Source organism: Eleginops maclovinus, chromosome 13 (genome assembly GCF_036324505.1).
Source record: "Eleginops maclovinus isolate JMC-PN-2008 ecotype Puerto Natales chromosome 13, JC_Emac_rtc_rv5, whole genome shotgun sequence".
NCBI classification, from domain to species: Eukaryota; Metazoa; Chordata; class Actinopteri; order Perciformes; family Eleginopidae; genus Eleginops; species Eleginops maclovinus.
The window spans coordinates 15,853,167-15,869,926 of record NC_086361.1 but is presented as its reverse complement, the minus strand read 5'-3'; the positions used below and the strand labels follow the sequence as shown (position 1 = coordinate 15,869,926).

General features: G+C 42.8%; 1 protein-coding gene across 1 annotated transcript in view; it reads right to left on the bottom strand.

Annotated features, from left to right (window-relative positions):
* gabbr2 (gamma-aminobutyric acid (GABA) B receptor, 2) overlaps positions 1–16,760 on the bottom strand; it is a 150,095-nt gene that overhangs the window by 28,082 nt on the left and 105,253 nt on the right. The window contains exon 13 of the mRNA XM_063898557.1: positions 15,476–15,598. Coding sequence (XP_063754627.1) covers positions 15,476–15,598 — 123 coding nt within the window. The remainder of the gene's footprint in view (positions 1–15,475; positions 15,599–16,760) is intronic.

The window sequence follows — 16,760 nt, the reverse complement described above, 5'->3', positions numbered from 1 at the left end:
TGGAGCTGGCAGTGTGACAGAGAGATTATTATATCGTCAGATGGTCAGATGGTCAGATGGTCAGATGGTCAGATGGTGGTTGTTTTCGCAACTCAGCTGGTTAAGTTTGGCCATCGGGATCATCACCAGGTGTTGCCTGGTCCTCCCTGGGCACGGACCCACCATTGGAGGGCACTGCAGGGTTGGTGCAGTGCCTAGCAGGCAAGGTTGTGAAGAGAATCATTTTGGAAACACAAGATAAAATATTGCAGGACGCTGCCAGATTTAGATCTTATCCGAGTTATTTTTGAATGAAAAAGAAAAAGAGGGGACAAGCATAAGAGACAAAGAACAAAAGAAAATTGAACAAGTGTCCTAAGAAGAAATGAAAACAGGAAAGCAAGCAAGAAGAAAGGAAAGAAAAAGGCACGAGTACACAGTCTCTGGGCTTTGCTGTTTGAGTGCGTGCCCTTGAATTAATTTAGTCCAAAATGCAAGAATAGAATTTCTACTCTGATTGAGGCAGATTAATTAAAAACCAAAGCCTTGTTAATTACACCCAGCTATCTGAGACAGATGAGCTCTCTGATGCGTCGCCTGTTCCTCTCTGTGATGCTCACCTCAGCTCCTCTGGCGTTGTGCCACTTTAGTTTCAGCTCCTCTGGCTTTGGTACATTTTTTACATCTGGGATAAAAGTTCACATTGCAGATAAAAAACATCAGCCCTACTCTGCTCTGTTATGGAAATTTCAATGCCCTTGTCACTGAATATTTGTGCCACTGGTTAAAGTTGTACACCTTTTTTTAAATGTCTTAACCACATTAGATATGCTATAATCATCATAATGCAAATTACTTTCGGGCTGAGTTGGGACTGCGCTGCAACAAAATGCTACTACTCCCTCACTGCCCCTTCTCATTTCTTTCCCTTTATATGTGTAATGAAGAACAGAGAATACATCTCTCTCCCTCTCTCGTTCCTGCTCTCTCTCATCTCTCGTCTCTCCATTTCTCTGCCAACTTATCGATCCCCCAATCCAATCAGGCTCTTGAGGCTACGTGAATCTCCTTCTGAGGACATGGCAGCACATTTAATCTGAGCACAAATCAATAGCAGTGTGTCTCGTGAAGGAATGCAAAGTGTATATGTAATTATGTACTGAAAATCGTTTTCTGTATGAATACTGTATGTACAAAGAGGTTGTATATTAAGCTTATAAAAAGGATACACGTGAAGTGATTAGCAGAGACTCTGCCTGTGTAGCTCCTTTAATTAGTAATACAGAGAGAGCCATAACATATTAGCTGTTTAACCGTGGTATTATCTCATTTAGGAAAGATATATGTGAAAAAGACATACTATACAGTAAAGATGGGATGATGCAGATAAGGTAACAGGGTGGATGCAGCTTTTCCATGGGTGCATGCAACCTGACACCTCACTGCAGACACAGTACTCTCTACAGTATATAAGGAATACTGCACTGCTGTTATGGCTATTTTTGAAACTGCAGGGAAACTCTTCAGCCCATTATATATACAGTTTATAATATACTGTATATGTTGGTGTCAGATGGAACCCAATATTGCTGTTTCGCTCTTTCTTTGCACTCAGTCACACAACACTATTTATCTGCTAGAGTTGCAGCGCACAAGAGATGCTGTCACTAAAAGAACATTGTTTTACCTCTCTGCATCAGATAGCATCACAGCGATGAACACAGGCACAGTGTGTCACGCATGGAGAAGTGAAGCTTACATTGAATCACAGAGACACATGTAAGTGCAGGCTAGGAAAATGAAAGACAGGTGAATAAATAGACCTCAGCGCACACACACATAGCGATTTGGCGAAGGGCAGTAAAGCAGTCGATGCTGCTCACTGTGTCAGTGAGGTTAATTAGTGGACAGATGGCTGTCAGTGACGCTGGGTGGGTGTGGGTGTGATGCCTGAAAGATAACGACACCTTCTTCTGTAAACATACAAAAGTAATGCATTTACATAGGCCAGCGATAACTAAATGTGCACTCACACACACACACACACACACACACACACACACACACACACACACACACACACACACACACACACACACACACACACACACACACACACACACACACACACACACACACACACACACACAAACTGACTGGCAATCAGCAGAAAGTGCTTGGAGCATGCAGGATCTCTTCCCTACTATCTAATCATTTCCCAGCTATTTTCTTCTTGTCAGCCATCACTTCTTCTTGCTCTTTCTCCCTTCCTATTTTCTCCTAACACCTCTTCTGCGTCGCTGCTCTCTCACTCTCTCTCGCAGTGACACATCTCACTATTCAAATCTCACGCAGAGAGCGCCTGCCTCGCTGCAGCTGATAATGTGTAATGCGCCACAGAGAAGCAATCAGACAATTTAACACAGAAATAAAACAAGCAGTTCACACATGACAGGTAATTCATCATTAATGACAGTTACTTTCAGCCATTTATAGTAACGTGTTTTTCAACATGCTACTGTTGCTCTACTCCATAGGGACATGCACAATGAAGACAATTCCATAAGCATTCAGGCGTAAGTCATAGCATTACGCAACGTTAAATTAAGCGCCAATGGCTGGGACGGTGCGCTTCTTTTTTAGCTTGCCTCGAAATTACGCTAACAAGGATCACTTATTCTGTGATGTGTAGCTTTGGCAACAACTTTGATGTTAATTTTGCAAGATGCTAAATGCGTCTGACCTCAATGAGGACACCTCCCTGATGCCGCTTCTATATTAAACTCGGGAGGTAAGATTAAAGATTAAAAAAGACACCATGTAGACCTGAAAGAGGCAATAGCAAAGATCAGTAGATGTGGTACAGTTCAAGTACCGCCATGTGGTTTATATCACCCCCACCCCTGTGATGCACTTTCTGGGAGTATTGATCCAGGACACTCATAATCTCCCTCTACTCTTTGTGTTTCCGGAGGTTTGCGGATGGCAGAGGTTGTTGCAGACACCGGGGGGACAGAGAGAGAGGGAGGGGAAATGAGAGAGCTGAAACCTGGCCCAAGGACAGCTTGTTATACTCACTGGAGTGTAAAGTTGATCTCAAAAAGGACATTTATTGGTACATTACAAAATGATAACCATCAGTTGCATTACAATGATGTTGGGTGCAGGTATCTTGTCAGCAATGGCTTATTAAAAGAGGTCAAGAAAAATGTCAGTAGTGAAATTTTAAGGATGAGACTATAAGTTTGACTGAGTATCGATGGCTTAACAACTTACTTAACTTAGCCTGTGTGGCTGTTGTCCATTAAGGATGCCACAAATCCTACCACTTAAACTGAACCATTTCCACCTTGAAAGTTTTGTTCAAATCACCTAAACCAGCCCCTTTTTTACTTAAAGAGCATTATTAATAATGCCTCAAGCTATAGTTATGCTTTGACTGCCAATCTGACAGCAACACGTGTGCGACTTGGATCTAAAAAAAAAAAAGCACATGCTAAAATCAAAGTAAGTGAAAAATTCACAAGGGTCAAAATCAATCTAACCGTTCTTCACTCACAATGCCAAAACAACTCCTCTGGGCTCTTTGAAGAGTCGACTTTGGGAATGACAGGACACAAAATCACAGGTTGGAAGAGGAGGACCGAAGGTTCTAGACAGAGGTGAAATCCCACGCACACAAACATCACTCTGATAGGTCCGAACATATCTGTCACAACATCACGTCAGAGGCAGATGAGAGAACGCCAGATTATTTACTGCATATACCAAATGAAAACTGAGTGAAATAGCAAACCTGCAGAGGAGAAATCTCCCTCTGGAGGACAGGGTGACATACATCGTCATTGATCTGACAAACCAAAAATATGAGAGTATTGCCAGCTGTAGTGACAACTTGAATTAACATTAACAGCTGATCCTATAAACTGTCCACACAGCATGTTTTTATTTCTTGTCTCGCTGCTATTAACCATATTTGCATTCCTTTATCAGCTAATTCTGGGCTATTTCTTTCATACACGGCACACTTTCCATAAACACAAGACCCCCGCCTACACAACTCATGTCAACATGTCAACACAAACACCTGTAAGCACAAACACAAAGAACAACAGTTTGCTTGATCCAACTATGTGTTTGGCGCAGGAGTGAGACTAGCGTAGTGCCCGGCTTGTTGCAGCGGCGTTGGGTTTAATTAGCTGACCTTCCTGTCCGACTGGCTCACAGGCTCCCTGCCGGTGGCAAGTGCTAATCAATGTCACCCTCGGCAGTGTGATGATAAGTACCCATGACACCCCCTATTTCTCCCCTCTCCCCATCAAATATATTCAGCTTCATCTCTCCTAACGTCTCTATCCCAGTAGGGAGAGCTGGTGCTGGATGCTGACAGTCTTCTCTGTTTTTGGCTCCTCTCTGTTTTTAGCATAGTCCTCCCTCTCACATGCTTCTTTTTTCTCTGCCCTTTCTTCACCTCTCATCTTGCTTTGCTTCGAGTCTCTCTGTCTCCCTCGAGTCTCCTTGAGTCCCCTCTCATTCTGTCCTCCTACCTTCAGTCCTCTGTACTGTCAGTGTAAAGTCTGCAGTGTGCCGAAGGCTCAAGGTCTTGTGTAAAAGAACTCTTCCACTTAGCTGAATGTATTTGTATTCCTGGCCTGATAGTGCTGAGGCAGCGCTGGTACATTGTTCAAGCGAAGGCAAAGTGCTCTCATCTCCCCTTTGCTGGGCGACCTTGGTGGTCCCCTATACCTGACTCCTAGGAGCAGTGTAGTGGGTTTAATGTGTTTATGTGTGAAACAGTGTGGTATCAGTGATTAACCTTTGTCTAATTGACCCCTCCCCTCACACGATGCCACTGAGTCCCTAGCGTCTCTCAGTGGTGCCTTCTCGTCCTTGAGGTGAACACAGCTCAGCAGAGGCTGTGCAACTGTTGATGCAACGTGAGTGAAAGGAAAGTAATTAAAGTTACAAGAAAAATGATTACCAGTAGATCTGTCAATAACCTAGTCCTCATCTCACACATCTGCTTATTTATTCATGAGTCTGTCACTGAGGTTTTAAATCATATTCTAGCTGAATTATACAGGACAACACTGGGCTCATTCATGGTTGTCTTGTTTAAAATAATCAGAAGCTTAATTAAATAACTGTTGAGTGTGAAATCATTGAGCTACTCATGTTGTTCTGGTATAGTGCAGTGATTAAGCAACACGCACACTGCCAACAATCGAGGAAACTCTGTAAAAAAAAGTACTATAAAAAGGCAGTTAATATACCCTAGCTGTGTATCTTTTGCCTATTAAAAAGGTACAAAGTTATGTCCAATAGTAAAAGACACACATCTGTGCCAAGTCAGTCAGCAGTAAAGTAAGTCAAGGTGTCACATTATCGAGGCTCCTGGGTGGTGCAAAATAAAAAGCAATCCTTCAGCTGGTTCAATCTCTGGCAGCATTACTCTCAGCTTGGCCAAGTGCTGCGTGGCAAGCCAGCAGAGGTCGTATATGCTTGGCACAGCACTAGTGACAACTATTGGTTGGTCTTGCTATCCTGTTTCATGCTGTCAGCACGGGGAGAGGCTGCATAAGGACTGTGGTCGGTGGTTGTTCCAAATAAGTAGAGAAAGTGTAAACAGACATTATTTATTTTGTGGAAAAGAGAAATAATTCCCAAAATGTTGGTGCAGAGTGCTTTGTTAGGGTACTGAAGTTAAAAAGCCTTAATCATAGAGGCTACCGGATCTTGCTCTGTAGGTTTAATATGTTTGCCACTATAATCAGGTACCTTAAACAGTGTTTGAACTTCAACAAAAACTGCTTTGACTATTTGGAAATTGTAATCCCTCTTTGATAGATATTGGCTCTTCATGCATCGGTAACGCCTGTTTAGTGTCACATTTTTCTGAGCCAAGAAACGGCTAACAAGATTATTTTGATCACTCAAGACATTAGTGTAATGGAGAAAAACGGATTATTATAAAAGTAAAGGGAAATGGTATAGCCCCAGCAACAAGGTTAAATGAAACTTGTTCCTTCTTCTTGTTCTTCTTTCTTTCTTTCCTCAAATTAAAGGTTTTATTGTAGCCCATTGAAGGAAATATAAGCAGTAAGATATCCTTCAGTGTTCCATTATCATCCATAAAGAAAGAGATTAAAGAAATACTGTAATACAGAATATTTAAAAGAAGGTTGAAATAAATCCCTAATGAGCTACAGCGTTGCTCAGCGAGAAGCTCTTGTTAGGAATAAGTTGATTGGGTATTTGGTCGGACTAACGTTCGAGTTCAAGGGTTGCTGACTCATACTTTCTTATCCAGACAAACGTCTTTCTGAATGACAACAAGGTTAATGATGGTCAGACGGATGGAGGGGATGAACAATTGTGAGAAACATTTGCGTCTAAGTGTACCTCATCATCACCTCCCTGCCTCGGGGACCACCACCACCACCACCATCATCATCGTTATCGTCATCATCATCACACACAGAATCATTGCCATCATCAAGAGCTGCATTACTATCTAGAGTCTCTAACTAATCACGTCTCTGCCCGTGGCCAGATGAGATAGAGCTGCCTTTCCTGTGTGTGTGTGTGTGTGTGTGTGTGTGTGTGTGTGTGTGTGTGTGTGTGTGTGTGTGTGTGTGTGTGTGTGTGTGTGTGTGTGTGTGTGTGTGTGTGTGTGTGTGTGTGTGTGTGTGTGTGTGTGTGTGTGTGTGAGAGTGTGTGTGCACGCTATTGAGCCATAATGGAATCCTCAGGGCTGTGGATGAGCAGAGGAGGGGGAACATTGATGGATGTGTCTGGTCACTGATGGAGGGTGTCTGTGGTATGAAAGAGAGAAAAAGGGAGGGAGGAAGATGGAAAGAGTGTTAGAGGCTAAATGAACGGAAGGAAGAAATTTGAGCCGAGACAGGAAGCGAAGGGACGGGGAAGACATAAAGCTAGACGGCATTATATAATCATACAAACGAAAGAAAAGGAGGGGAAGCTGGATAGCATGGCAAAGTTGATGTTTGTTTGAGTGAGATACAAGTAACACAAGATAGTATAATGACCAGATGTCCTGCAGACTGTGTGTGTGTGTGTGTGTGTGTGTGTGTGTGTGTGTGTGTGTGTGTGTGTGTGTGTGTGTGTGTGTGTGTGTGTGTGTGTGTGTGTGGGTTCATATACATATAAATACACGCTACAGTATCCAGTGTCCACTCACAATGTACCTGCTCACTGGATAAAGCCTAAGCTGCAACAGCGGGAACTCTTGACACCACTTTCCATTTGGAAGACTTCTAATTGGTCAATTGCATACCCCTCATGCTCAATCAGCTGTTGCCTAGCAACTGCAGTTCAGGGCAGCAGTTCTGGTAGAGTAGCGGTGAAAAGAGGGCCATGCAAAAAAGTGAGAGGAGGGAACAAGAGAGGTGCAGGTGACGGTGGAGGTCAAGGGTAATTTAGAGGAAGAGAGGAAGAAAGATATACACGGAGTTGAAATCAAATAGGGACAGAGAGAGAAATCACACAGATACAGATGGAGAGAAAGTACAAAGGGGGTAAGAAATGCCACCCAATTCTATTTTCGACAGATTCTCTTGAACAGGCTCACAACCACATGTCCAATTTACCAGCTTGAGTGTCAATAAACAGTGCACCTCTGAATCAGTCCTGAGTGCTTTCTTGCATGATTCACTGAAAACGCTGGGACTGTTGTCCCTCAGAAGACAAATACCAGAGCAGAGCCGGAGCGTCGCCAAACACAGACTGGGTAAATAATCTACAAAATGATAGGATCCTGTGTAAACTGAAACCTGTGTTGACTTGGCTAGATATCCAGGTTGGCTTTATCTTTCCCTCCCAAAATAGGGAAAGCTTAGATAGAGAATCTTGCGTCAAACCAAAAAACACAAGAAACTTTTGAACTTTAATGTGCTTGTTTGTTAAGCAATTTCAGGGGCAGCGACAAACTTTAAATATAGACACAGCCCTGATAATGATCTCAACTTTGATTTGCAGACATTTGATTGAGTATGTACGAAGCCTTTCACAATCCTGAGCATCAACAAATGATTTGAACAATCTGTATTGAACTGATTTTAAACAAGTTTTTAGAATCAGATATCTCTTAAATTGTCTAGGCGGTTCCCTCAACCATATTTGTCCATCTCCTAAATGATTTGCCGGTGTTACTAAGAAATAACAAAGAAATAATCATTTTGAATTGGACTTGAGTTCTGTCTAACCCCAACGTTATAAAGCTGCAACTCTGCACTGAACAAATGGGAAGCTACTGAATCTAAAATGAATACAATCCGAACTCTTATGTTCAACATGTGTACAGTTGTTAGAAACAAAGTACAGATACCTACACATCCAGCTTCTATTTTCATCATTTCGCAATGCAGCACTCGTTATAGGTTGAGGTTTTTGTCCTTTCAGGTGGGGGTGTAGTCGTGTGTCCTAGTATTCACTGGGCAATGTAAAAACGGGAGAGATTATAAACAGAAACGTTTCCCCGAAGGTAAAACCTGCGACACACTTATTCAGACTACCTTGGAGGAGAGGCCGGCGTCAGAGACCCCCTGCTGCTCTGAGCCCACCACAAAGCAGAACCCTGCACAACATGGGAGAAAATGGCTTTGAAGAAATACGATTGCCAGGGAGTCTGATCTTTGTTTCTAATTTTAAGTTGTAATATTGAGGCGGTTATGAGGTGTCATATCGTCAAGATAACTACAACAGAATGCCTCTTGATGGGGTCTTCTAGATTAGGAGGGGGTGGTTAACAATGCAAGGAACTTGATGCAGTCTGATAATGCGACACAGGAAGTAACAACGCCTTAATATAACCGTAACAATGCATGACCATACAATAAGCTGTGAGACACTCGTGCAGCCATACAAATGACTAAGAATGTGTGAGCTCTTTGTACCGTCCCCTTTTGTTCTCTCCCTCCCTCCCTTTCTTCTTCCAGAGGTGTTCGATGAGAAAAGGCCTAGGTGGTTGGTAGTTATCCCTTAATGACCCAGTTTATTTTGAAAGGGCATCGATCTCAGCCGCAGCTTTACTCAAAGCTAACAGAGAAACCTGAAAGCTCGCCTTAGCACCATCCAAGCACTGTAGTTGTTGCATGGATAATTATGCAGATGACGTTGATGTTTATTCTTTAAAATAAATTCTTAATCATTCTCAGTTTAAGTCCTATCACAATTTGTCTGCGGCAGTGGGGTACATCTCTGCGTAACTGAATTCAGACCTTGCTAAGACTAGAAAAATATTGTAAATGTATATGAATATTTTCTCCATAGAATACCATCTATGTATTAATTTACATAAATTATAGTTTTCAGAATGAAAAGCCAATTGGGTTTAATGAAATGTAAACAAGACTATCCTCTCTGCCTGCTTCCACAGAGCAGGCTGATAGTGAAACAAGAGCATCGTGTCCTTCAGACGGCATACACACAATCAACAGTTGACTGGGACTGCAGAGGAGGACCTTGAAGAGGAGGAGGGGGACAGCACCGTGGGCAGGTGAGTGTGTGTGTGTGTGTGTGTGTGTGTGTGTGTGTGTGTGTGTGTGTGTGTGTGTGTGTGTGTGTGTGTGTTTGAGTGTAACAGCAGTGATAAAAGGATTATACAGGAGTGTATGCATTTAATGTGCAAAAACACAACAATCACAAGGAATTTACTTCACTGTTGACCCTCTTCAAAGCATACCAATGTATTCTACCTTTCTGCAGTCAATAGTTTCACGTAATATCCGTTTAGCCTAAAAATCAAGTTGCAGTGTCTTTAAACCTAAAGCATCGACTCCAGAAACTTTGCTTAGGTTTTTCTGTCGAGCTGCATATATACAAATAAATGAATACAGACTGGGGCTTATTAAGTTGTGTTATATTTGCATTATAATTTAATTGTAATCATGCAGTGTTTTCCGGTGCATTGAGGTGCTTGGAGGATATACCATCATCTGAGATATGATGAAGCTGTTTTGTTTTGAGATTCAGAGCGCAAGCAATACAAAAGCATCAGAAAAGGGTCAACGTTCATTTAGTATCATTTTGAATTAAATATGTTACTGTTAAGTGTTAGCAAAGTTTTCCCAAAAGCTCATGAACACCTGGAAGAGGTTTCCTAAACAAATTGCCTGACAGCTGAGGTGACAGAATGGTCACTGCCAACTAAAACTAGTGGTCACTTAGACGGCACAATAAGATGGTTGATAAAAGAGTTTCTCTTAGGAAACTGTATATGCACAGTACACTAACAGTACTTTAAAAAAGGTGCCTACATGTTGCTGAAAATATGCAATAACATACAAAAACAACTGATGAAATTCTTTGGTATCATCTCTGACTTCTGTACAAGCACACTGCCTGGCTGACCTCGACCCACATAGCGTCCCAGTGGAGGACGCTCACTGTCAGCCACACTCGTCATCTGTCCTGCTGAAGGGACCTGGCACAGGTCTCCCCCCCTTTGGCCGCACTTGCCATTTCCCCTGACTTACCCTCCCAGCTACCAACCTTGGCTGAACTGCAAGCTCGATAAAGTGTCTATCGGTCCCTTTGAAGGGCCGCCATTAAAAACTGAAATTGATAAGAGCAAGAGTTGGTGACTTAAGAGGAAAAAAAAGGTTAGTCTGAATTGACAAAGAAAAGGAATAAAATTGAGAAAAAAGGAAAGAAAAAGTTTCAGGCCTGAATCTTGACGGACACTGCTGTCACAAGCTTGCTTTCGATTTTTCTCAGCTTTCTTTTAGTGCTCACCCCTGTGGTATGAGCTAGCCAAATGAGGAGAAGCAGGAGAGGGATGGAGCGAGATAGGTATGGATAGGAGGATGCTAACACGATTTCGATGGAGGAACGTCACACAGAGGGACAGCGGAAATGAAATGAAAAGATGGCAATGGGCGAGAGCAAGAAAGAGAGAGGCACAGTAAGCAAATAAGCAAAAGAAAACACAGTAAATAAAAGAGAGGACATTAAATGTGAGAAAACCCTGTGCCCGGGGGAACAGCAGAGAGTGTGTGAGCAGCTCTTTGAGAGGACTCGGAAAATCAGCATTAGAAGTGAGAAGAGGAAGATGCACAGAAAATACGTGTAAAGGAAAGATTTAAGCACCATCAACAGTAAAAATAAACCTGTCAGTATTTCAATGTGATCTTAGCATGGCCATTCAAGATGTGTTTTCACGCCAGTTTAAAGAAAAGCCTTCTGAACCCATCATTTCACCATCAGCCGGTCATCATACATTGGGTTGCTACTGCAGCAATATGACACTGGGAACAGATGCTTGCATTGCTGAAGCACTTGCATAAAACTCCCCTTCTATCCGCCCCCTCTTTCCCTTTCTCTCTCTCTCCTTGCCTTACTGCGTTCAGGTGGGGACAGCTGAGGCAGGGAAGCAGAGGGAAACCTCTGTCGGAGCTCCTTAACTTCTGCATGGAAATACGAACGCATGTTTGTGTGCACATCTCAGCTTATTGACGACAATTTCAAAGACTCTGCATATGTCGCCATCCTATAGTGCGTGCCCTAACACGCTATTTTTGTCTCATGGATCAACAGTGCGGCTCTCCGCGTTATGGATGTCAGAAACCATGGCCGTTGCCATGGTGATGCCACACTGCAATATAAGCCTGCCCGCCTGCCGATGCTTGCAGCAGGGTAGCTGGGAAAGAAGACAGAGGAGGGGGGGTGACAAGGGGACAGACTAGAGTAGAGGGGTCTGCGGCAGGATCCACCAGAATGCTAATCATCCTTTCTCGACAGTTTGTCCTTCATTATGCAGGAGACAATGCCCAGGACAACAAAAGAGGGCGTTAATGTGTACGTAAACACACAGGCATACGTACGTAAGCATATCCATGCATGAGTGGGCACATACCCTCCACATGTATTCAGAGGCTGAAATACACAAACAAGGTCATATGCATGAACACACACGTACAGTCCAGTAGACTAAGAAATTAACAATCCATGCGCACTCTCATGCCTCAATACATTTTTATACATTGACACTGCAACATGTGTCAGTACTGCAATGCTTAATCTAATGGCAACCAGCAGCCCACCCTGCTGCTGAAACATCCATGCCCTTAACAAATGCTCAATTATTAACGAGACACAAAATGGATCTAATTGCTCACTGCAGCCCAACGTCTCCATCAGCATTCCTGCAACATTCCCGGAGTTATTGCTGCTCTAAGTAAACTCTCTGGGAAAAAAAAACTCGGTATGCACAATATTCACGTGCTGTTGGGTTTCATGATCGGAACAGTGTAAAGAATCAGGGGGGAAAGTGGAGTTTCAATTACAATGGGGGCCAAGTTGACTTTAATCTTATCACCATTTTTATTGAATTCAGTGTATAAGGTTGAGTCTTATGTACAGTGCAGAATGAAGTGCAGATCAGAGGCCGGGCTTAGTCTAAAGAGGTTGCGGACTTTGTCAAGGTCACAATTCATTTTTGGTTAAGGCGTATCATCTGCATAGTGTAATTAAAATTAGACTCTGGGGTCACACCACTCTAATTTAAGTCTCAAAGACTTAACTCCTTACATGATCTCTGGCTTTTCTTTACTTTTATTTGGGAATGGCATTAAACCAGTCATGTTTTATAAAGAATTCCACCAGGATCTATTGTCAGCCTCTTCACAGCTTCATCTTCTTGTTAATGCTAATAAAGGATGCAAAGGGGGATGCCCTATTTTTGCTAATGGTAGCTCATTAAGCTTAGCTTGCTGGATTCAGAGCAGTGGGTTCATCCCCGGTGATGCAGAGTATTGACTGGGTCCATGTTATCGGCTTGGTAATTATTGGCAATACAGCATGAGCAAGACATTTCAACACTCAATCTCAACTATAGCCATTTACCTACTTACAGTATTCCCACGCATCTGACAGCACCACAGGGAATAGTCTGTATGTGTATAGAAACTGAAAAGCAACTCCATTTTCTCTCCTGTAAATAAAGTGTGATTACCCTTGTTGGTCCTGTGTCAAAATAACGAAACCCTCTTTCAAATAACATCTGGTGGAGTAGCACGCAGTGTGACAGTGACAGTTTAATATTACCACGTTGTCATACTGCATACCCTTGAGTACAGCAGGTAGTTACAGCGGTGTGATCCCAAGGCCAATGCTATTCCCAGTCCCCCACAGTGGGAAAAGGAAATGTGAAAGGGGGAGGAAGGGAGGTTCCGACAATGACAAGAGAGACAGAAAGAGACACAGACAGGGACAGGGTGTTATGTAATGCAGCGATAATCCAAAAGAGGCCTAACTTTACTTGTTTTTCTCCATAAATTGTCTCATGTTGTTTATAACCATAATTCGTTATGCATTTTTTATTTCCCTTTTCCTTGCCTAACCCACTTTCGGTGTTTTTTGGATGCCATATTGTTTGTGGGTCCCACCTGACAAGCCTAGAGCCCCAGAGGAGCCAGCCCAGGCTACCTCTCCTACAGCCGAGGCCCAAGGGTCCACTGCTGCTGGTGCAGGAAATCTGGCAGGCTGGGCAGGCATGTGGAGCCTCTGCCTCAGCCCAGGCGGCAGATCCTTGACCCCTGGGGGATGCAGACTCCTACACTGAGTGGGTAATATATTCACAACTCTCCCCTGGCCGGGGGCTTAGAGTCTGAGAATACTCCACGAGGACCTGACTGCATACTCTGACAACATTCACAAATGAATATGTTAAGCAAGGCTTTGCTACACCCTTTAGGCAGGCTTAAATATATAAGTGGCTATCATCACAAAGGAAATACGGCTTTGTCTAGAGTTGTACAAATGTGCTAAGTATACCTTCAGAGTACGCCATAAGGAGTACAAGAATGTAAATAATTCTGGCAAGATATCATTCATCTCTTCACTAGTTTCTTCCTCAGTCATCTCCCAAAGGAATCTTCTCATCAAGTATGAGAGAAAAAATAACCTCAGAAAAGCTGACCTGCTCACAGAACTCTTAGATTTGTCACTTCATGGGGTACTCCTTTAATTTAAAACACGTAAAAGTCAAAAGTGGGTGCCAGACAGGGTGAGCCACCATTCCATCCCCCGCAAGACCTTAGCAACAAGCAAGCAACAACATGAAAAACCATTCAACGCGATCAAAAGAAGTCTCCATAAGAATCCAACATTAGACTCTGCCTTTCACTGCAGTGACCTTTTGGTAACCTCAAGCTCAGTGGGATGCGCTGGATTTCTGAGGACAGTGGTCTCTGGGAGCCATTTAACAGTCTACAGAAAGATGTATAGGGGACTTGAAAGATAACTCATTAGGGAAAATGTTTCCACTTGGCAGTATCCATGGTGTGTGGCCTTCAAAGACGGACGATTTAATCTCAGCTGCAGTGGAATAATTGCTCCTGCTTGTCAGTTGTTAGAAGCTGCAGTAAAAATAAACCTAATCTGTCCTGTGACATGTTTGTTAGCCCATAATGGGAAAAATAGAATATATAATTAACAGGTTTGAAAGCAAAATCTACCGGAGCCTTAACATGAAATCAGATAACACATTACTGTCGTCTCTTGAATCTTTCTTTGCATCTTTTTTTACATTTGTTGTTTTCAATTTTACCATTACATCGCTTTAGCTGCCCTCCATCTAATGCTAGCCCATCTTATTCTGCAACTTTATAGATTGGGGGCAAGAAATGCGTTCTTCAGCCTCTTATGCTTAACAAGTGGAACACTGAACCATCTGTTCAATGGGATGAGCAGATTCTTAAAAACAAGACCACGTTCATAACTGTTTTAATATATGCAGCTCCAAATCTTCCTGACTCAAGCATTTAGCCCTGTGTCTTAGTTTTAAGCTGCACAGAGAGACAGTGTTAAGTGAAACAGTGAAGCCATACTGGATAATATTTTAAATCAAAGACAGATGATAATAAATAATAACAAAATCTGGCACATTACCTAAAGTCACTAATCCTTGGAGATAAATAAATATGCAGTTGTGCCCTTCTAAATCGAACTCTGCATTCCCTTAATACCACTGGCAGTTATATGCTAATATGTCATGCCTAAAACACGTTTCACACATCCTCAGCCGCTAATGCCAAAACTACAGTATGTTCATTTTAGCCAATTGCGTGCACAGCTAGACTTATCCTCAAAGAATCTACCCTAACCAATCACAGGAAAGCCGAGTTCATTTCTAATCTGCACCATGCCACCTCTCCAGCAAGGAGAGAGTGATGCCAAGTGCCTCTTTTCCAGCTGGTCTTGCCAAAGTCTGACATCCAAGCTGGCAAATGTCCGGCCATGGGATGAGCTCAGGAGGCAGCCATGGCTCACATCCTGACCCAAAAATAACAAGCACAACAAAGATGCTCGCGATACAGCCCAAGGCGGACATTTTGTTTGCCTAAACTCTAAACACAGGCTTTTTCAGCAAGAATTGGTGTCACCGGGGATCTCCCAGCTGGGGAAAGTCATGTATCAACATAAACAAAACTGCAATCAAGCGCAAGTTTAAATGGGATGTGAAAAATACACTGACCTCCAAGCTGTACTCCTCCACAGTCCTCTTAAGCGGGTCCACAATCTGCCAGCAAATGAGGATGCATAAGTCGATGAGCAGCATCCCGCCAACGATGATCAACAACTTCTGGTCCTTTATGATCTGGAGGGGAGGGGGGGAGATAAGATGCTTGCATTAGCCCAACAGCAAACACCTGCTAGTGTTAGTAATTGCATGTGTTTGTTGAGCCATTTCAAACAACATTTCTTATTGACCAGTGTAATTATGTGATTCTCATCCCATCTCAGGACCCAGAGCCCCGCTGGTTTCATCCCAACATCTAATCAGGGACTGATTACAATGTGTTTATCTGCAATTAACCACCTACAAGGATGGGAAACCAGCCAAAGTGAATGTCCTAAAGACCACAAACCGGTTTAGAATTTTGATGATGAAGCTCTTTAACACTGTGTTACATGTTAACCAAGGACTAAGAACCCCTGGAAAGCATTCAGTGTGTCAATACTATGCCACCAGAAAGTAATATGTTTGTTACCTTGTGGCCATATAACACGGAAGGATCCACCAAACGAGCCAACACCGTTTACCACTAAAGCTTTTCTTTTGTACCGTGAACTTTGGAGGGATGAAAGCCATGACCTGTTTGTGATCTTTATTTTTAATAGTGTTTGACTGTCTGGAACGGCAGATGAAAGGAAAGGTCAGGGAACACAGGCTGGGCCGTGTTTGGAGAGTATCACATAGCCTAGATGCAACACTGTGGTCTCACACAGGACTCCATCCGCTGGTGTGCTCAGGATGAGATGCATAGGGGGCTTGTTCTTTGATGTGGTGTCTTTTGATGGTGTTGAACAAATACTGGCAGAGCAAGGCGAGGGATATTTCTGGGAGAAATACTGCAATGTTTCCGGATAATTTAGATGAGGTCAGAAGCGGAGCAGGACGAATGGCTGCTTCAGGCCAACCACAAAATATTCTGCGCCAAGATGGACACCAATAAAAAAATCCTGTTTATTTGGAAGTACTTCAAGTCAAGTCTGGCTGATAATACTAATATTATAATATTCTAACAAGTAAAAAGTTGTAACAAAGACATGCAAGATGTGTGATATTTAAGGGATGAAAAAAAAAAGCTTTGGAACACCATCTGCTCAACTCTGAGATGATACTTTGCCAACTGAGTGTGCTAGACAAACTACCTAATGACTCTAAATGAGCTAAAGTGTTAGCAACTGTTTTCTTTTCCTATGTAGCACTCAGTCATATCAGTGGGGTTTGAACGTCTTAATGTGTAGTGATGACT